General features: G+C 39.8%; 1 protein-coding gene across 9 annotated transcripts in view; it reads left to right on the plus strand.

Moving 5' to 3' along the window:
• LOC117287949 (G patch domain-containing protein 8-like) overlaps nucleotides 1-17,879 on the plus strand; it is a 42,228-nt gene extending 24,349 nt beyond the window's left edge. For 2 of the 9 annotated variants that reach the window (XM_033768602.1, XM_033768599.1), the window contains 6 exons: nucleotides 1,231-1,261; nucleotides 2,866-8,214; nucleotides 9,024-9,110; nucleotides 9,715-9,858; nucleotides 10,448-10,584; nucleotides 11,146-17,879. In XM_033768602.1, coding sequence (XP_033624493.1) covers nucleotides 8,113-8,214; nucleotides 9,024-9,110; nucleotides 9,715-9,858; nucleotides 10,448-10,584; nucleotides 11,146-16,795 — 6,120 coding nt within the window. In that variant the 5' untranslated portion in view covers nucleotides 1,231-1,261; nucleotides 2,866-8,112 and the 3' untranslated portion in view covers nucleotides 16,796-17,879. Of the gene's footprint in view, nucleotides 1-1,230; nucleotides 8,215-9,023; nucleotides 9,111-9,714; nucleotides 9,859-10,447; nucleotides 10,585-11,145 lie in introns of all 9 variants that reach the window. The other 7 variants (XM_033768598.1, XM_033768607.1, XM_033768605.1 and 4 more) reach the window with 6 other exon arrangements.
• The last annotated feature ends 3,709 nt before the right edge of the window (nucleotides 17,880-21,588 follow it).

Consider the following 21,588-nt stretch of genomic DNA (forward strand, 5'->3'; position numbering starts at 1 on the left):
AAACACTCTCAAGGTATGAAAGACACATATACCCATCATTTTAAAAAAAACATTTTCTCGGACCATACACTAAAACTTAGTTCCCGGATTGAGAATACAGATGACGTTTTGAGGATTTGAAATAACCCACCGCACCCACAGCAGTTGCTGTGGTGCTCTGTGCTTTTGCTGTGGTGACTTTTGCATAGTTGCAATTCAGAAATGTCCTTACATAATTATAGAAGCGCCCTTAACCAGAAGAAATATACTATGCTCCTTCAAGAAACAAAATTCAAGGCCAGCATTGTTGCCTTTCTCTGAATAAATAGAGCTTTCCTTCAAATGCTTAGGCAAACATCTGAGGTTTATGTGCGCTTGATTCAAGACTTGAACTGTTGCCAACAGCTAAAAGAATAAACATCAGATACATTCGGGTATATTTCACTTTCACGTTCATGTATCTGGTTGAGTGCACTACATGGAAACAGTTTATTACCTAAGATCCGTGTAACATACTGTACTCGTTTGAATGTACATCATGTTTGACTCAATAATGCTTGGCTTCGTAATTAATCTATTCATGACTCATGTACCTTACATTTCATCTTTTGGGGGCGGATCCAGAGTAATAAAGAAGGGGGTGAAATGTCATTACCTTTTTGGTCATTATGTGTTCAGTCAAAAGCGTTTCAAAATTAAACCTGTTTGCTTCGATTTTACAACACCCCCTTTCAAAAAAGAAAGATAATTCCAGGAGTTTGTTCATATTTACAAATAATGAGAAAGCTAACAATTTCATGAAAATGGCATCAACAAATAAAGTTATCTTCTGGAAACAAAAATGTAGCAAAAAAAAAAAAAAGCAGGGATAGAAAATGATGCCAATCCACCAAAAAAAAACATCAAGTTTTCTCTGTAATGATAAATGAGATAAATAATTTCATTGACATTTATTCCCTTCTTTTTCTCCTGGATTAACCATTGTCATCTTGCTCACACACCAACACAACTGTAACACCCCACCCCTCTGACCCCCTCTTTCCCTTGAAACAAAAACCCAGCCATACCCCCTATCCACCACTACTAACCACGGTTTGCTGCATTTTGCTTTATAATGGAGGTATAAACATATAGTCTGCATGCTAACAAACTCATATAAACATCGCTCCTGTACTCAAAATAAAACTTATAGGTTTTTCTCTATATCCCTGATCAGATTTTTGTTTCTGCATTTTCTTGTATTGCCCACAGTAACTTCATGCCAGAAGCCGCATTGCTGCAGGTACTTGTTTTAAAGGGAATATTATCTCCTTTCTTGTTCTCGGACGCTTTTAATGATTTTTTGAGAATTGATAGTGATCTTTTTCTATCATGTGTGTTTTCCTTGTGGGGTTTTTGAGTAAATTGATGAGTAAAATGCACTAGAATCAGATTGACTTATTAGAATGATTTTTGGCTCAATGCATTTTTTGTTTGTGCATGAACTTCTAATTGATGTTTTTAATTTAGTTATTTTTTATTTGTTCATTTATTTTCACATTATTCATACAGTGAAGGGAAGATGTGGGTAATTGTTGGGAGAGTCAGGTCGTGAGTTTTAACTTCAAAAATGCTGTATTTCATAATCAAAAAGTGGTGGTGGCTTGCTGTTTTTGCAGAGAATATATTTTTATTGTAACACTACCTGAGGGTTATTGTGGTATAAGTAGTGTATTCCCATAGAGCGATCAGGGTTTGGCCAGAGAACACGCCCAAGGTTTCATCCTCATGCCTGGCCCATTTTAAGCAATGAATTCTAAAATTCATGGAATCTGTAGGCCTGTATGCTTCATTTTTTGAAAGGGCAAGGGCACCAAGGCATTTTCTCCTTGGTAAAGAGCATCCTGTTAGGATATTGTAAATTTTCGCTGAAGCCTTTTGAGGGCACCAAGGCAGTACCCTGGGGGCACGGAGGCAATCGCCTTCGTTGCCTCTGTGAAGTATAAGGCCTTATGCTGCCATGACAGCTTTGATGCATTTGCTAAGCGTTTCAGGCACAGGAATGGTTGTCAAGAGGCCGAGGTAAACCTAGGATTGGCAGACCAGATCGATCTATGATAGACCTTTGTCATAGGGCAGTCATCTTTCACAATTTCCCAAACAAAGCCACGTGTGAAAACAGGCGGAAACCTTTCACTGATCCATCAACAGCACTTTAAAACGTTAATTGCGTACGGGAAACCAGACCGATGTAATGGCTGCAGTGTGACAAAGGTGTAATGTATGGGTGTTTTGTATTTATATCCGTAGACTGAAAAAGCTATTCAGGAAATCTATCAGCAGGGACTTTATGAAATACATTTAGAAAATTTGCTTTGTCTTCTCACTAAGAATTATTATACTGTAACGTATGCTTAACAACCCCATTGAGTTTTCCAACATGCGTAGGTCTCTGATGCAATAGCTTTGTATACACTAGTTTGTGCGGATGTATGTGTACTTTGTAGAATCCAAGGACTTGTACCAAAATGGAATAATATTTACTCAGTTGAACGGTGTGCACCAACCATAGAGGGTATGCCTGGAATAAATATAGAGGAAGGAAGATGGGGAACGAAATAGCGGGATAGTCCTCAGTTTGTACTTGAAGTTTGTGTGTGGATGTGAGTGTGTTGGCAAAGCATGTGATCATGTGACACATCATTTGATGTCTGTGATTTGGTGATTTCATGCTCAAACCGTCGTCGCATGAAGTGAATGTCCTGTCTGTCTTGTCAGTCTGTCTGTCTGTCTGTTTGTTTGTTTGTTTGTTTGTCGTACTATTTGTTTGTTTGTCGTACTATCTTCTGTTTTTTTTACCTTCCTTCTCCCAATTAACTGTTGGCTGACAACACTTTTGACTTTCAGACGATTGGATCATCACAATTGCTCGTTATGGATGAGGTAAAAACTGCCCAGACATTTACCATTGCACTTCGTAAACATGTAACATTTTTTATTGCCTCAACACACTTTTTCCAAATGTTGACTTTATAGTTATTACATACAAAAGTTACTGTTTTTAGTACTTTTTTTAATAAAAAAGGGATATTTTTTAAGAGGAAATCGGAATTGTTTCAAGTGAAGACTGTTGTAGTATTCACAATTGAAGGTTCAATTGTGAGACAGAATTCCATGTCATTTTCAACCCAGCAAGAGATGCTGGGTGAGGGGCAAGCAAAATGAGAGTATCTTTACAAAACTTAAAATAGGAAAAACTGGTAATTTGGATAATAATTAGAGGTTATTATGAATCAATCTGCACCTCCCGCTGGCTTGTTGCTATGTAGATTAACTGAGTCTAAACCGTTTCCAGATGGTTGTTTGCTATGAATCTTGTTATGCTGAGTTGAGAGGGCAACTAATTGACAGTGACGTTTTCCAAACACGGGGTACTGTGGGTTGCTCCGTCTTTTTACTTTGCTTGGATATAGCTCCCCCTTAATAGTGGCAGTGCATGGTCAGGGGGAAATCTAGGAGCAATCCACACTGCCCTACTGAATGAACTCATTTGTGTTATTTATAAAGACAAAAAACCATGGCAACGTATCCTCAAAACAACCGGAACTTGATAATAACAGCTGCTTACAGTGAAACGTTTGTCAAAAATAATTTTTTGAAATCGATAGGTCTTGATTATGAGAGGTCTATATTGAAAAATTGTATGGATTGTTTTTCAATATGTTGTGCAAATTGACTTCACAAGTTACATGAATATTCATTTTAATTAGAGATACTAATATTCATTTTGGAGATATGTTTACATCAACCTTTGTACACATACACTCTAAACGTACTTCACATTGTAAGCGCAGCTGCGTTATCGATTTTATGCTAATGAGAGTTCAGTTTACGTGATGAAGAGCTTTCCAAATTTATTTCAATCCAGATGCCAAATTGGTTGCATTAATGAACAACCAGAACTGGAGGAAGGAAACAGAAAACACTGTGCAGCTGTTCTTATCAAAGGGTTTGCTGCCGAGATAAACCGATAGAACAACCCTCTTTGAAATAATTGAAGAGAGCAATCAGTAGTTTTGATCAATACCTTCATTAAACACTTAACGGTGAGCGATGTTGTTTGGGGGAAATTTTGCCATGGTTTTTTAAAACAAATTTGTGATAGAGAGCGTAAGCCACCCTATCATGCATGCAACATCTTCATCAACTCTTTTTACGATTGTACTGCCGAGTGGTTTAATATCGTGTGTATCCCCCAGGAGTTTTGAATTTTGTTTATTTCATTATTTCTAGCTTTTTTAATTTAATGAATCTCGGCAGTCATTCACTAACCCATATACCCCTTCCCCCCTCCCCCTCCTGCTTTATACTCATCCCTCTCTCAAAAAAAGAAGAAGAAAAAAAACCCCCAAAACATTGCGTCTTTGTTTTTCCCCAAGGTGTGGTTGCTTGTTTGTGTTCTCTTGTTGTGCTTTGAAAATGTTGTTTTTGTTCTTAATGATTATAACTGTATAATGATGGCGTGTAGCTCTTTACAGATGATTGTGGTACGCTGGTAGTTGATCAACATACTCTCTTTAGATTTTAACAATTCACTATTCACATGGCACTTTTAACTCACCTCCAAAGATTGTCACTTCATCCTTACCAAAACACTATTTCTGTGAGGGTTGGTTCGACAACAACAACAACAACAACGCTAATCAACCGTTAAAACTCCCATCAGCTATCTCAACAGAATTCCCCTCATTTCTATCATCTCGTTGAGTCATCACTCCCAACTAAAGACAAAATTCAGTTTGGTTCTTGCACAACAAAACACAGGATTTTTAACGTCACTTGGATGTGAGAAGAAAAAAGTTTAATGATTATTTTTTATTAGTCTAAAAGTAGCGCTGTCCTAAATTCTGTTTGTCTTCTACACAAGCTTTTTGTTTTAATTAAACTGCACGGCAATCTATATGGTGCTTGATTTGAAATTTACACTGTACAAACCCCAACTAGCTTGTTTGCGGTTTATTATTGTTAACATGTGCTGGGTTTATCAATTAGAACTTCCAGTAGTAGCTTTCCAGGGTCGCATTCACATACAAGTACCTCATCTTAAATGTTTGGGGCACTCTTTTTGTTTTAGACTGACGTCAAAATTACTCCTGAAAAAAGGCATTTGTAGATTGGTACATTGTTAGTACATGAATACAGTCGTACTGCCCCTCAAAAAAGGAGTGGAAAAAAGGAAACAAAGTTTCATTTGGAAAACAAAAACCCCAAAACCACAATGTACTTTGTATCTATGATTTCCCCTTTTATAAATTTTCTCTTCTCTCAGAACTCAGTTGAGCTTTTTTGTCGCCGATGTCAGTCTAAAAACGATATGTTTTTCAAATACATGTGATAAGTACTTGTATGTGGATATGCCTGTTTACTATATGTAGGGGACCAAAACTTATACACATAAATACATGTACTAAAATATAATGGTAAGTATATGTTAAAATCATACATATTTTTTAAAGAAGACTGCAAGCATTTTTTCCAGATTTGTGTCATCTCTGTGTTCGCGGGTTTCCCTTTACAACATTTTAAGCAAATGTGCGGTAATGTGGAATTCTATATATTTCTTTTCCGCATTTGCTGATTCTTTATTTGCAGGATCGTTTGAGAAATAATGCCAACTTATAAAAAAATAGATTTGAATATTTAGTCCATTGGTCCCTGTCCACATTCATCTACTCACACCATCTTAAACCACATTTATTCAAAATGGCATTTTGTATTAGTCTGGTGGCGTGTAGATGTGTGTCTGTGCACTGCTGCTGAAGGCGAGGTACAAGTGTCTCGCCTTGGCACTGCACTCAATTCATCCCATGGGGTTAAGGTGTGATATTCCATGAATCTTTAAGATGGATTCAATATTTGGTTAAGGAGAGAAAAAACACCTCAAACCAACAAGCATAATAAACTGATCAGAGGTATTTGCTTTGCTACTGTCAAGCTGCTATATTTAAAAGAGGATTCAGGATTAACAGTGTCTGTAGAAATTGTTTAACCAAAATCCAGATTCACATTTCACATGCAAACTCAGTTATTCGATAACCAGAATAATTTAAAAACGTTTTGCTTGGAGTGTTAAATTCAGCAGCTGTGTACAACTTTTGCTTATGATTTGGTTAGTTGGCTTAATAACAGCCCTGCAGTATGCCATCTAATTTGTATCTGTCCAGTATCTACCCTAGGTAAATAAACCAAACCAATACGGGATTTAATCTAGGCGGGGCCATGCAATGAAAACAGTTACCACCGGAACGGTGCCTGTGCACAATTATAATAATAGTCTTCATTTACAAATAATTATGTATGCTGATTATTCGAGGTGTATGCATGGCTAGTCAACCTCAACGTTGAGTCTATGTGTAACAAAACAAAAACCAACAACAGCTAGTTAGAAAGAAGACAAAAAATCACCCAACCATTCTCTGTCGACTCTGTGTTGATTTTCACATCTTAATTTTTCTTCCTGTTGTACTCCACAGTAAACTTAATACCAGAGACGTAAACTCACGGTAAACTGTGCACACGTATCAGTCATTTTAAAAATATTTATTTGTCTCTCTTCGCACTTTTTAATATAACATCATTCCCTCTTTTTTTTTCAACTATTGAAATGAACCAATAACAGTGCTTGAGTAGTCCCAAAATGTTGTTACAAATTGTTGTTTTGAGACCAGTGAGTGCATTTTTTCCCGAAGGGAGCTTGTACTGTCCCATCATTTTGGTGTTTATTGATTCTTGTCTGTAGTTTGGTTTAAACTGTGTTGTGTGCAACATTGGGATAATCTTATATAATCTTATACGTGTCTGAGATGTAGATTAAGAAAGAGCGGGAAATGTCTTACTCCCCTTTGGACATTAACTGTAGCTTTCCTGTTTTGCCATGCTGCTTGGCGTCTTCTAGATGCTATCTCTGTCTGTCTTTAATGGCTATCACTAGAGGGCACTGCTGCATTTTAAATCAAATAAATTTCCTTCAAAAGACATGAACAATTCTTAAAGCTCCTTGATATTCACCAGTTTTCCAAACCAACAGATTTTTTTGACAGGCAAAAAGAACGCCTAATTTAAGATTTGAATCTGTAAACAAAAACCTTATTTTTAAAATATATTGTTGAATGCAGGAACCTTTTGCAAGCATGTCACCGATTTGTTTTTATAAAAAAATATGCTTTGATCATAGACATTGTAGACAGACAGACATTTATCTACTGTGAAAAAATGCGAAACAATTTTGTTGCAATAGTAAATGATCAACAAAAAGTGTGTTTTGAAACGGTGGATGGTTCCACGGGTTGGATTCTGAATGTGTGTCAGAAATGTTTGGAGTTGTAAGTCTCCAAAATTTCAAGTCATATGGTGAGATAAATTTTCTGATATCTTGCCTGGAATCACTTCTTGATTTAGATCGGAATCAAACTCTTTGACGAATCAGTGAAGTCATTCATTGCGATCAAACGGATCTTCTCTTCCACTTTGGAGTGAATCAGATACTGACAGGTCTTTGTGGGTAGAGATTTTAGAGTTATAAATTACTCCAAAGTGTCTGCCCTACAAAAAAAATCTGTCCAGTTTTTTATTTTGTAGAGTTTGATTCCTTTCAGAGAGTTATTGTCAAAGCTGACTTCTCTACTGGGCAGACATCATAGAGTAGCTAAGCAACATTTCCACTGCCCAGCAAAACAGAAGACTAGATATATTTTTTAATGAAACAAATTTGATTGTTTCTAAGGTAGGTGCTTGGGTGGTTTACATGCCTAGCGACTCAATGATGTTTGTCCATGAAGAGATCGTCTGAACTCTTGTGGATGGTCATTCCAAAGAAATAAGTTTTTTTCTTAAAAGACTTGTTTCAAATCTCAGGGAACTTTTTATAATTGCTTTTAAAAAAGTAAATATAACCAGTATTTCTCATCGGGTCGTGGTTTGAAATCTCATACTTTTCTCTCATTCTAATATTGGAGTCCCCTTAACACTCGCTTGGTCTAGCCCAGTTTCAAGTCGAAGAAACGACCAGTTTTGACTAAAACTTTAAAGTATTTGGAGCTGAATTTGTTGGCATGGCTTTCTACCTACATTGAGATATAGACACCCTGACTATTTATGTCTGTTTGGTGCTTGCTCTTTTGTCCATTAGGTTGTACTGAGCCGCTACAAATTATCATCAAGTCCGATGGATTGGGCATGGGGCGTATGGAGATGGAGGTAAGACATTTTCTAATTCATATACTTTATCTTAAAAATTGAATTTAATAAAATAATTTTTTTTTTTTCATCATCATGGTTTGAAGTAAAGTTGTATTTGCCCATACAGATATTAGGCCTGATTTTTGCAGACTGACTCAAATATTTAGAAAAATTAAGAAAAATTTAGAAAATTTATTTAGATCTATATTTTATATAGCTATGTTTACCAACGAGATTTCATTTAACAAAGTGCACAAAAACATCTGCCAATTATAGTGTAAGTAATAGTTATTTAAAAAGTATCTACACGTATTATCAGGTCACATTGGGTGGCGGATCCTTTCCATCGGCTGCCCACAAACTATGGAATGAACTGCCATCTGACATTCAACACTCTCAATCCATCAATATTTTTAAGCAAAAAGTGAAGACTTCTCTTATTAAAATATCAACCATGTACATTATGCATTTTGAAATTGGCCATTGCATATGTCAAATATTTGTACATTTTGTCGTGTTGAAATATCTATACAGAAAAATTCTTTGACAAGAATGTCTTTTGGCGAAAATTGGGCTATGACAATAATAATAATAAATAAAAAATTGTAAAGCACATTTTCCAGAGATACAATGTGCTGCTATATAGAAGAAAACCCCCAAAAAGGGCATGTTGGCTGCAAGCTCTCGCCAAATGAAAACTTGTTTTTCTCTTGTCGGTGGAGGTAGATTTTGGTGGTGGGGATCTTAAATCTTTCTTAGTTGGTGGTCCTCACCAAGACTTTTGTTCAAAACTTCACTGCTTCATTAGTTTAAATACTTATTTTCAGCTGGAGCAAGCGGAGGAGGTCACAGTTCACCGACGTAAGATGGAGGTGGAAAAAGAAGACACGGAAGAGTTGAGACAGAAATACAAGGTGTGTTTCTCAACTTGTACCTTCTCATTACAAATTCTCCTGACCCCACCCTCAAATTCTAGCGTATCATTACAAACTTTCCTCCTCCGTTGACACTTTTCTCTTTTGCCCTTTTTACTCCCTTTCTCTAAAGCCTGCTTCATACTGCCTGCGAATGCTTCGTGCGAAGTGAATATCAATGCGTCACATTCGGAATAGCGTGCCGATTATTGCATCATATAAATTCGCTTCGCATTTGCAGGAAGTATGAACAGGGCTTTATCCACCGTGAACGCAGCCCAGGGAAGGCCCCAGGAATTGTTTATTTACCCCTTGGTCAACCCGGCCCTGACTAGGTCCCTATTTAACAGGGTTCAGGCTGCACAATTCAAGATCATCCCCAGGGGTTTCACCGCTTACCTCTACCTCAGAGCAGGGGTGGCTATTCCTACGTGTATGCCCATAAGCTGAGGCAGGCCGGGGGTAAAGAAATCATAGTGTGAAAAAGGCCGGCCCGTTGTTTTTCTGGGAAACCCCAGGAAATAGACAAGTGTGAAAAAGGCTCTATACTGGCATTGAATTCTTAATTCTCTTTAAAACTTTAAGACATTTGTTGTAATTTCAGGAGAATGCCGAGAAGGAGAAGGCAAAAGATGATGCTCTGTCTGAGATGAAAGCAAGCTACTTCTGTGAGCTGTGTAACAAACAATATAAGAAGCACACAGAGTATGAGAATCACATCAACTCCTATGACCACCACCATAAGCAGGTAATTTATCTTTACTCTTCTTTAACTTTCCTTCAAGTCACTTTCTGAAGAACAAATTTTCAGATTTTAACATTTAAAGATTAAAAGGCAAAAAAATTAAAAACAATTAATGTTTTGTTCGATCATTCACAACATGAAATACAAACGTGTAAATAAAAGTTTTGCTCTTTGATGTACTTCCCTACCACTGAGGATACAAATAGCTTCTTTGATCTATAACTCAAGGGGTTATCAAAAAGTGGAAATGCCATCAGTCTTCTATTCCTATCTGAAAGCACCCAATTTTGTCCAACAAGGGTGTTTTTTCTTTCATAATTTTTTTTGCAACTTTGATGACCAATTTAGCCCAAATTTTTACAGGCTTGTTATTTTATGCTTATGATTGAATACACCAAGTGAGAACACTGGTCTTTCACAATAACCAAACGTGAACAGTGCCTTAAACTTTATGATATTCTACTGGACCTCCCCTTTGTTTGTGAGGAAGTTGCTTGCTCCTTGGCAGTAGTTTGAAGATGATAAACCAAGCGAAATTCCATGAGGGCAGTGGAACCAATCATGTTTTTTCTTTGTTGATTTATATGAACAGCGTTTGAAGGACTTGAAGGCACGTGAGTTTGGCCGTACAGTTGGATCCAAGGTGAAGAAGGAAGAAAAGAAGAGGCAGAAAGAACTGAAGAAACTTCATGAGATGGCACAGCAGAGGGTACAGTCTACTGACAAGAGGTACGAAGATATTGTACAAAGACATCGGGTTGTTACATCCAAGTATTATACTTTGTTTCCTGTTAAAATATTTTTAAATTTTTTATAATAATAACAAAACCATAATTATAAAATGCATAACACTGTGGGGTCCCTGTGCACTGTCGTGAATTAAATGGTTCTACAAATTGATCAGATATGCTTTAACCCCAGTTTGAATTTGATGTTTTGGTCGGTTTGAAAACTAGTACTGAATTGTTCCATAACTGAATAGCAGCAGATTGGAAAGAACAGGAACCATGTAACTTAGTTTTAAATAACGAGGAACCAAAAGAGACTATTAGTAAAACACAGACTTCTAGCTGGTTCGAACTCCTGAAGTAAACTTTCAGGATAAACAGGCGCTATACCAATGACACATTGTTATGCGAGAACCAAAACTGTGTTCTTTCAATATAAAAAGAGCAGAATGAATAAAAGTTGCTCTGTAAATTTTTTGCGAGTTCAGAAACTGCCTCGCCCAGCTTGCAAGTGTATATAAGGTTTATATTATGAAGTTCTCCATATTTTGTTGTGTTTCAGTGTTGGCAACGGCAGTCACAAAAACGCCAAGAAGGGTAAAGGAGACGAGCTTGCGACACCTTGCGAGTCTAGAGGTGGATGGAACACTGTCCCTCCCCCAAACATCTATGACCCTCAGCCAAAAGTAGACGGTGGAGGAGACAGCAAGTCACCACGAGGGCGTGGTAAGGAGAAACCAAAGGATATCAACGACAAGAAGGGTGATGCTTCAAATACCAGGGAAACACGCGGGCAGGCCCTGGCTCGGAAACGTCTTATGGAGAATGACCAGCAGCAGAAACTCTCTTCGAGTCAACAGGAAGAAGCAGACAGCAAGAGGAATAGTTTATCTTTCAGCTTCTCCAAGACATCTGTGTCGAAGGTATCGCAGTCTTCTGTCTTTGGAGGAGATCAAGGAAATGCTGCAGTTGAAAACAACGCTGAGAGCATAACGGAAGGTTCCTCTGTGGAGGAGAGTCCAACAAAGAACACCAGGAAGTCTAGAAAGGTTAAGATAAATCGTAGCTTTGGAGGAGATCAAACCAACCAGTCCCAAGCAAACAGCAAATCAAAGACAAGCCCAAATTTGATAACATTTGTCAAGGCGGCAAGCGATTCATCAGACACAGTTCAGAATGAAACCAAGATTACCAAAGAGAGTAATGGTGAGGTTCAAATAAAAGAGGTGGAAAACGCCTCCAAAAATGGACCCAGTTTGAGAAATAACTCTGATGTGAAACCATCCAACAAAAATGAGAAACCCAAAAGCAATAAGCCAAGCAATGTTAAGAAAAGAGACTCTGCAGAAGGAGGAAGTGATATCAACACTGAAATTACAATTTGCAATACTCCACCCCAACCACAAAGAACTCAAACGGAAACCAAGACTAACCAAACCAAGGAAGTCGCTCCTGACACCCCCCAACAGAAGCAAAACTCAAAGGAAACGGTTAAAGCTGAGGTGAATCATGAACAGTCATCTCAGAAAGAGAATGACACAAACATCAATTCAGAGCCTGGCAAGGAAAGTGATGTTCTTTCAACAATAAAGAAAGAACCAGCGAGTCAAGAACCTCAAACTGAGAAAAAGGAGAGCGATGGTGGCGCATTGGAGTGTATTGGAGGCTGTGGAATTGATAAAGGAACTAATCCAAAGATCTCTGAAAAGGGTGCAGTTGAAGCTTCCTCTAGTGCATCACTTCCTGAGACTGTACCCTCCAGTAATCCTCCAGTACTTGCTAAGGTTGACACTGGATACCTGGCAGTATTGGGAAAGGATGACACAACAACGTTACCATGGCCTATGGAGATGATATGCTACACCGCTGCAGAACCAAGGATATCATTCAGTGTTAACCCTTTGCATTTCGAGTTTCGCAAGCTCATCAGTAAAGACGACGGTGACTCAATTGATAAAGCGGGAAAGTCCACTGAAAGTGCTGAGGGGAAGACTGAACCAGGACTTTCAAGTAGCCAAAATCCTGATACTGCTGCAACTGCTAAAACCTCATCTGTGGCTAATGTGGAAAGTTCCAAAGATTCCTCAGATCGAGGACGTACAAAGAAGAGGAAGAAACGGAAAAGAAAACGAAGACGATCCACCAGATCAGGCCACTCTCGTGGGTCTGACCGATCAGATGATGACAGAAAGAAGCGGCATCGATCAGGGAGCTCACATCGACGTGGTCGATCCTACTCACCAAGAGGCTCCAATGACGAAGGCAACAAATCTGGTAGCTCTAGCAGGAAGCACAAACGTAGACGCAGTAAGCATTCTGCAAGTGATTATAGTTCTGATGACGATTACCACAAAAGCAGTAGACGTAGGAAGCGGTCTCACAGCTACAGTGATGATTCAAATTATGATTCTGATCATGATAGACACAGAAAGTCTGACAGAAGGGACTCAAGTCGCAGGTCTCGCAGCCGCTCCAAATCCTACAGTGATGACGATCGCTCATCTCGGAAATCATCACATAGAAGAAGAAGCCATAGCAGGCACAGGGATAGTGATAGCGATTCTGACTATCAAAGATCAAGAAGGCATTCTAGAAGCAGACATAGTAGATCAAGGTCTCGTTCAAGGTCTTGGTCAAGCTCTCCCAGAAGGCATTCCTCGGATTACAGATCTAGTAGATACTCTCGCTCAAGAAGTCGGTCGCCTTTACACCGCAGGTCACCAGTATCAAGTAGAACAAGCATAAGGTCTTCTCTCTTAGACAAACGTAAAGAAGATCTGTCAAAAGGAAGAAAAATTGAAGAATCTGCAGCAAGTAAGATCTCATCAGGATGCTCTAATTTGAAAGAAAGAGTCCGCAAAGCATTGAAGGAGAGTATTGCTTCTGAACCAAGTCTTAAGACTGAAAAGCTTTCATCAGGAATAAGCATCAAGTCAAAGGAGAAGATTTCTGATCTATTGCAGAATTTGGCTAACTTAGAAGACCAGACACAACTGACAAAGGGAGGAGGACTAGTAATAGAGAGCACAGGGACTGGTACTCAAAAGCTTCCGAAAGTGTCTACCGCTGGAAAAAGTCAGGAAGCATCGACAGGAAAGACTAAAGCTGATGATAGTATTACGACAGTTGAAGACAGCGATCCTGAAACACAAGGTGCTAAATCAGCGAATGGAACTTTGTTTAAAGTACCGTCTGTACCAGCCCCAAAACAAACCAAGAAAAATCTGCCAGATGGGAAAACTGGAAATGAATCGCCAACTAAAACCATAACCAGAAAGGAGGACAGCGGTGTCAAAATGGAGCGGAAATCTCCTTCACCTCCACCTCAGGCAAAGGATAACTTGTCAATTCCTCCAGAAGAAATGGAAAAGTATCGTGAATTGCAAGAGCAGGCCAGGCTACATGTGCAACAAAAGATGATGCAGTCACAAGGACAAGTTCCAATGCAACAAGGCTCTCAACATCAACAGGAAGAGCAGCAGCTACCTCATGGGATGCAGATGATGCCACTGACTCAGGGCGAAGGTGATGGTCAACATGTCCACTCTGCCGAGCAATTTATGAACCCTGCTGGACACCCAGCCCTGCATCCTGAGCTTCATGGAACTCCTCAACCCATTCCAGGCAGTGAAGGAATGTCACTTCAAGCTCTAACCCAAGGTCAGGTGTTAGCCCATGATCCCAATCATCCTGCTGGTCAATTACAGCTGTTACCGCATCGTCCTGGTCAGGTTATGATCCGCCCTCCTGGTCCGGCTATGGGCCCACGTCCAGGACAGCTTATTGATGCACGCACTGGTCAAATACTAGTTCCTCGCCATGTCCAAGTATTACCTCCTCGTTCGGGCCAAGTATTACTTGCACCTGGCCAGCCTTTACCACAACCTGGCAAAGTTTTAGTCACATCTACTGGTCAAATGTTTTTGCCACCTCATGGACAAGAGGTTTCTCTCAGTCCTAGTCAACAGCAAATATTGGTTTCAGAGTCTGGCCAAGTTTTCCCAACAAGACCTGCATTGTCTCCTTCTCCCGCACTAGTTCGTGCACAAGCCCTAACACCAGGATCATCCCCATCTCCTGGTCAGGTCATTGGACCAGCTCTTACCCGAATGCATGGCTTGACACCTGGTGCAGTTCTGGCTCAACGTCCTGGCCTACTTCCTGGTCAAATGCTCGTACGAACTCCACAGTTGGCCCCTGGTCAGATGTTGGCCGCCGGCCAGATGTTAGCCCCCGGTCAGATGTTGGCCCCCGGTCAGATGTTGGCCCCCAGTCGGATGTTGGCCCCCGGTCAGATGTTGGCCCCCGGTCAGATGTTGGCCCCTGGTCAGATGTTGCCCCCAAGACCTCAGTTGGTTAGAGTAGTGCCTGGTCAACCTCCAATGTTGATTCGAGGTGCAGAACAAATGATTGGAGTGCCTCGGTCTCCAAGCCCAATCCATCCTGCTGGTCAGCCTGTAAGATTGCAAGTTCGTTCACCATTTTTACAGGTTCAAACACAGCCAGGGCCGGCTCTTCAAGAGACACCTGAGCATTTCAACCCTTCAATTAGTCCCCGACCTGAGGACGGCACCCCACCACCTTCTCATTCACCATCTAGTCCTCTTCTTCAAAGGGCCAGTCCTAGTCCAAGCCCCTTCCCAATTCGAAGCCCATTACCTTTTGCTGGGTCTCCTACTGGTATTCCTATGAATGCTATGCGGATTCAGTCTCCAATGCGGATACCATCTCCAATGCAAGTTCCTTCACCAATACCTGTCCTTTCACCATTACATGGGCTTCAATCTCCTCTCCAAGCTGTCCATGGAAATATACCAGGGATGATGGCTGGAAGTCCGAACTCTCTACCGCCTGGAGTAACCCTCGTTAGAATGCCTGGTGGTCCTGGTATGCCTGTACAGAATATGATTCGTATTGCCCACCCATCTTCAGCTGCAGCTGTTTCTAATGCTTTGGGTAATTTACCTCAAGGGGCTGTCCGTTTCACACTTGCCCCAGGGATGAGTCCTTTAGGTATGGCGTCTCCACGGTTAGCTGTTCCAGCAGGTTCTCCTGTTCCAGGCACATTTGCTCTTCCCGGTGGTGGTATTGGTTTATCTGCTGCTTCACCAGGTGGTTCTCCAATCCCTGCTTTACCAAGAATGGCTGTTCCTGCAGGGATGGTAGCGACTTCCGGAGGAATGGCTTTTCCAGGTGGTGTTGCTTTACCTGGTGGTGGTGTGGCGGTTCCAGGTGGTGTAGCTTTTCCAAGAGGAATGGTTGTTCCTGGTGGATTATCAGTTCCAGGGGGAATGCCTATGCCTGGTGGAATAAATGTTCCCAGACATATGGCCCTTCCAGGGGGTGTAGCTGTTCCAAGGGGAATGGCCGTTCCAGGTAGTGTAGGTGTTCCTGCTGGTCTTGGTGTCCCAGGAGGTGTAGCCGTTTCCAGTGGAATGGCTTTTCCTAGAGGAATGGCACTACCAGCTGGAATGGCTGTTCCTGGTGGTGTATCCCTTCCAGGTGGTGTTTCTGTTGCAGGTAGACTTGCTGTTCCAGGGGGAGTTTCTGTTCCTGGGGGAGTTGCTCTTCCCAGAGGAATGGCTTTACCAGGTGGTATGGCTGTTCCAGGTGGTATGGCTGTTCGGGGTGGTATGGCTGTTCCAGGCGGTATGGCTCTTCCGGGTGGTATGGCTCTTCCGGGTGGTATGGCTCTTCCGGGTGGTATGGCTCTTCAGGGTGGCATGGCTGTTCCGGGTGGCATGGCTGTTCCGGCTGGTATGGCTGTTCAAGGTGGTATGGCTGTTCCGTGTGGCATGGCTCTCCCCAGGGGAATGGCTGTTCCAGGCGGTATGGCTCTTCCTAGAGGAATGGCTCTACCAGCTGGAATGGCTGTTCCTGGTGGTGTACCTCTTCCTCGTGGTATGCAACTTCCCGGTGGAGTTTCCATGGTTCCGAGAATGGTCTCCGTTCCAGCAGGAATGCGGCAGATGCTTCCTCAAGGCGTTCAAGTCCCTCCAGAAAATGCAACCATGATGGTTGGTCAGAGACCGATGCTAATGGCTGGCCAGAGACCCATGATGATGGCTGGTCAACGACCTGTGATGATGGCCTCTCCAGCCGGTTTGAGGCCACCTCAAAATGCTGCGGCTTCCTTATTAGGGAAGCCTCTCTTCAAGCAACAGCCAGGCATGAGACACCCGGGACCTCCTCCATCTCCTGGTCCAGCTTGAAGACACTCCAAGTACTTGGGTTTTTCATGCTCAGTCAAATAGTAACGTATTTTTACCTATGGGAGACTTTTGGATGGTCCTTTTTCATAGTTCTTGCCAGAAGTGCGCGTGCTCAGACCTATGTGCGTAATACTTAGCATGTGCACGAACGTTTAGAGCCGCAAGAAAGGACCGTTATGTCTGCTGCCACCAGTCTCTCAAAAGTCTCCCACAGACTGATCATTCAAATTGCTTTGTATGTTTATGGAACTATGTAATAGCGTGCAATACTTGAGGAAACCATTGTTACAAAACACTTGAAATAAATGTGTGCACAAAGACTTATTTAAGTATTTGAATAGACAGCAGCCTTTAATCAAATGGTTAGTCTACCAGGCTGGTAAGTTATCCGTTTTCTGTAGATTAGAGTAAGTTGCAGAGCTCAGAAAGAGTAATTTAGAAATTCAGAAAAGTCATATTCACCTTCAGTTTGTATCCTAATCTAACTACTAAAATACAAAATTCTGGTACTAAAAAACTTCCAAGATGAAAGTGAAAAGACCTACTCAGATGAAGTCCCTCTTTTATCGCTCGCTAGTTGGAGTACTCTTCATACTATGCACACTCAACCGGAACTACAGGAACATGTGCGGCAAAGCGCATCAATTGATGGCACTAAGCGCAGGCCGTGAGTTAACCCACGGCACCAAAAGCAATTGCTGTGGTGCCCTTTGCAAAGTTCCAATGCAATTTTTTTTTTAAGTGCCGCATACCAGAGAAAAACAGCCATGTCCCTTCATGAAGGAAATTCAGCGCCTGCAAGTGTGTGACTCTTATTTAGTGCAATTTCTAAAAGTGATCATTGTGCTTTGAACATTATCACCACTGGGCCATTTATTTCTTTCCTTCAACAATCTCAGCTCCCTTGTGCATACATGTGCATAGTAGTATACATGTGCATAGTACTCCAGTATGACAGATCTCCTGCGTTGCTATAGAAATGTGACATCAGTGAGTAGGCAAGTCCTGGTTCCAAATTCATAGAGCTGCTTAAGCAGAAAATGTTGCTTAACAATTGTCTGCTAAGCAGAAATGAGCAGGATACCAGTTACAAATTGTTCATATGAAATGTTAGTTTAGCTGGTAACCTCATTCTGGTAAGCATAACTTTGATATGCTTAGCTACTTCTTGTGCTTAAGCAGTTCAATGAAATTGGGCCCTGTCATAAGCTTTCCAAACTAAAATGTCATAAAATTCTTCCGTTTGGCAGAGTTTAGGCAATGAAAAACAAGCTTTGTTTTGTTTTGTCGTTTTTAAGGGGCAATGAGTAGATCTATCTTTGTGAAGTTATATTTTGCCTACCGGTATATGTGATTGAGGCATAGCCTTGTTTACAGTGTGTATACATGTATATATCAGTACAAGCGACTCTTTGAGTTGTATTTATTATCATAGAAAACTAAGCTGCTGTTTGACATGACAGGTTCATTTTGTTGTAATAATTTTAACACCTGTTGTGCTGGAATGTGAGGGAGGAAACAAGAGTGTGTAATAATTAATAATTGTGGTTCAAGTAGAAAAGACATTGCATCTTTTTTTTTTTTATTCAGAGTTTTGGGGGAAAAAGGGTCCTTTTTGAAGACTACTGTAATATGCTTGTGGTAATTTTGGGGGGGCAGTCTCTTCCTTTCTGTTTTTTTAGGCTACAGAGTTTTTTGGGAACTGTCTTTTTTGTCGTAGTCTTACTTTTATTATTTACTTGCGTAGTCTTCTATTTACTTAAAGATGCTATGTCAGATTTTTGGCCCCAAACATTAAAAAAAGTATTTTTTTGAGTGAATGGTATTTCAAAGAGTATCACCCGCTGAACAAAAAAAGTTTAACTTTTACTTTTAATGGTCAGGAACCATGACAAAAATTTAAAACGTTTCTTATAAAACACATTAGAATTGGTCAAGTGATATAATTATTGTCGAGATCCCGACACAAACTAATTTTGAGCACTTTATTTCACTGCTACTAATAATTGGTGGACTTTTTCGAGCAATGGCTCAAATGAAAGCTTGTAACTTTCTCGACCCCCATCAAAATACCTATTGAATTTTAAATCAGAACTTTTGGGTCAAATCGGCCAAAAATCTGACATAGTATCTTTTAGTACACTTCATACGTTTATTCTGCATAAAGTATATTATAGATTTTCCCTACTTGACAATTCATGTTAATTCAGCCATCTTTATGGGCAATGAAAATCTGCATAAACACTGAATGCGACACTAGGAAGTTGGGTATATTCCTGGTGTGATTGGTCAGTGAATCACTTGGCTGCCAAAACCCAAGTCAAAAGCCAAAACCCAAGTAGCCTGTGAAGATGATGGTCATCAGGAACGGGCCGAACCGTATATATGGTCAAGCTTTGTCTCGGTGCTTTATGTTTCAAATCACATCATTCGTTTGATCATGTAAGAAGAATTCTTTGAAAATGTACAACTATAAACAAAGGCTTGAAGAACTCATTGGTGAAATTTGTGTTGATAGGGTTGCATTGAAACAATATTTACAGGCACCGCTTACAGTGGAGAGAATTTCTAAATTTTCCTCACTGAAAACAAAACTTGCTGTATGATTGATAATCATGAAGCCTAAAACCTGGTCATGCTTCACACGAAAGTGAATGCAAAGCGAATAATGTTATACAAAATAATCATGTATGTGATGTTTTTCCAATTGTGACAAGAGGAAAGTTGCTTCGCTTTCGCAATTTGTTTGAAATATGAACCGACTTAAAGATGCTATGTCAGATTTTTGGCCCTTAACATTAAAAAATAGATTTTTTTTGAGTGAATGGTATTAAAAAAAAAAAAATGGTATTACGAAAAAAAAGTTAAACTTTTACTTTTAATGGTCAGGAACCATGACAAAAATTTTAAACAGTTCATATAAAACACATAAGCATTGGTCAAGTGATATATTGTTGGGATTCGACACAAACTAATTTTGAGCACTTTATTTCACTGCCACTAATAATTGGCTGACTTTTTCGAGCAATGGCTCAAATAAAAGCTTGTTACTTTCTCAACCCCCATCAAAATACCTAATGAATTTTAAATCAAAATTTTTTTGTCAAATCGACCAAAAATCTGACATAGCATCTTTAACTGCGTGAAGTTATAAAGATTTATGGTGTTAACTCTTGCATATGCTCCCATCTCTAAGGATAGTCATTGGAAACACACATTCTTTTTAGCCATTGCATTTATTAGCTACCGAGAAGTAGTCCTTGGGATTTCAGAGACGGGGCTGTTTTACTTTGTGATGTTACATACAAGAGTTCTGTTTGCATGGAAAATTATTATTTTTTGTTAGATAAATTTACATTTCCGTTGCCCAAATTTGAGGCAAACATTGCTTTCTCGTTATTGTAGTGATTTTGTTGAGTTTACTGACATTCAGATTCATAGAACAACCTTGTTTTGAGAGATAATTTAGATATTAGTTTTTGTATTTTTAGCAGGCAAAGCAGTATCACAAGTATTAAAATCAAGGTATGTTGGTAAAACTTATCAGGAAAATAGGTTATGTATTCTAATAACTCTCATGACTCAAGAGCACTTTTTGTTATTCAACATTTCATTATTAAATCTAGCTCGAGAGACAGGTTTTTTTTTTTGTGATTAAGTATATAAAAATTGTCCTCGGCGGAGTGCTGCAATTGTCCTATTTTTATGCATTTGATGTAGCATAGATTTATACTCTGTGTGGCATGGAGAGACAAATTCTACCAGTTGATTGTAGAACTAGACAGAAAAGAGTTGTTTTTCTCTTTACTTTTTTAGATAGTAAAATTAGAATCGCTAGATAAGGGATTGATGTATATACTATCATTACTTATGTACATTCAGAGTCATGTGAAGTGCATTACTCAGGAATGCAAGTACAAATAAATTGCCTGTGCAAATTCAATGAAAACCATAATTTTTTGTTTCTGTTACAGGAAGACTGTCGTATTAGTGACCATAGCAGGCTTGTGGTCGTACATGGAATTGAACTCTTACCTAGTTTGTTGTTACATCACATTAGGGAGCTTTCGTTTTCGATGGCGGATGTTCCTGAGACGTTGTGTAGTTTTCAGCCAAACGTTGCCGTTTTCAGCACAACACAGATTCATCCCAAGTACCGTCGTAGAAATTGAGGGACGACCGTTCTCAACGCCGACGCATGCGCACATGACCCCAAACTTCATTGTTACCGTCGCAGAACCATCCGTTGTCCAAAACGAAAGCTCCCTAATATAAAAATGATGGCATCCTTCGTGATGTGATGGCCAGCATGTGAGCTGCAACTGGGTTTGTTTAGTTCATAATTCATAATTCCATGTACAGTCACAGGATGTACAGTCACAGGGCTGCCATGATCATAAAGATAGTTTCCAATTAAATTTACAAGTTCAACTTTGGGAGTCAATTTCTTCCAATACTTTTTGCCAAGTTTTGACAAAAATTATCTAATCAGGTTTGAGCCAAGATCCAACAAAAATGCAAGGCTTACTTACAAAAATCACAAGGGTAATACCCCTTGTGATTTTTATCTGATTTCAGCAAAATTTCAACAAAACTGCAAGGTTTTCTCCCGTGTGATTTTATCCGATTTTAGGCAAATTTCAACAAAAATGCAAGACTTACCCCTTGTGTTTTTATCTGATTTTAGGCAAATTTCAACAAAGATGCAAGGCTTACCCCTTGTGTTTTTATCTGATTTTAGGCAAATTTCAACAAAGATGCAAGGCTTACCCCTTGTGTTTTTATCTGATTTT

This window comes from Asterias rubens, chromosome 3, assembly GCF_902459465.1.
Source record: "Asterias rubens chromosome 3, eAstRub1.3, whole genome shotgun sequence".
Classification (NCBI taxonomy): Eukaryota; Metazoa; Echinodermata; class Asteroidea; order Forcipulatida; family Asteriidae; genus Asterias; species Asterias rubens.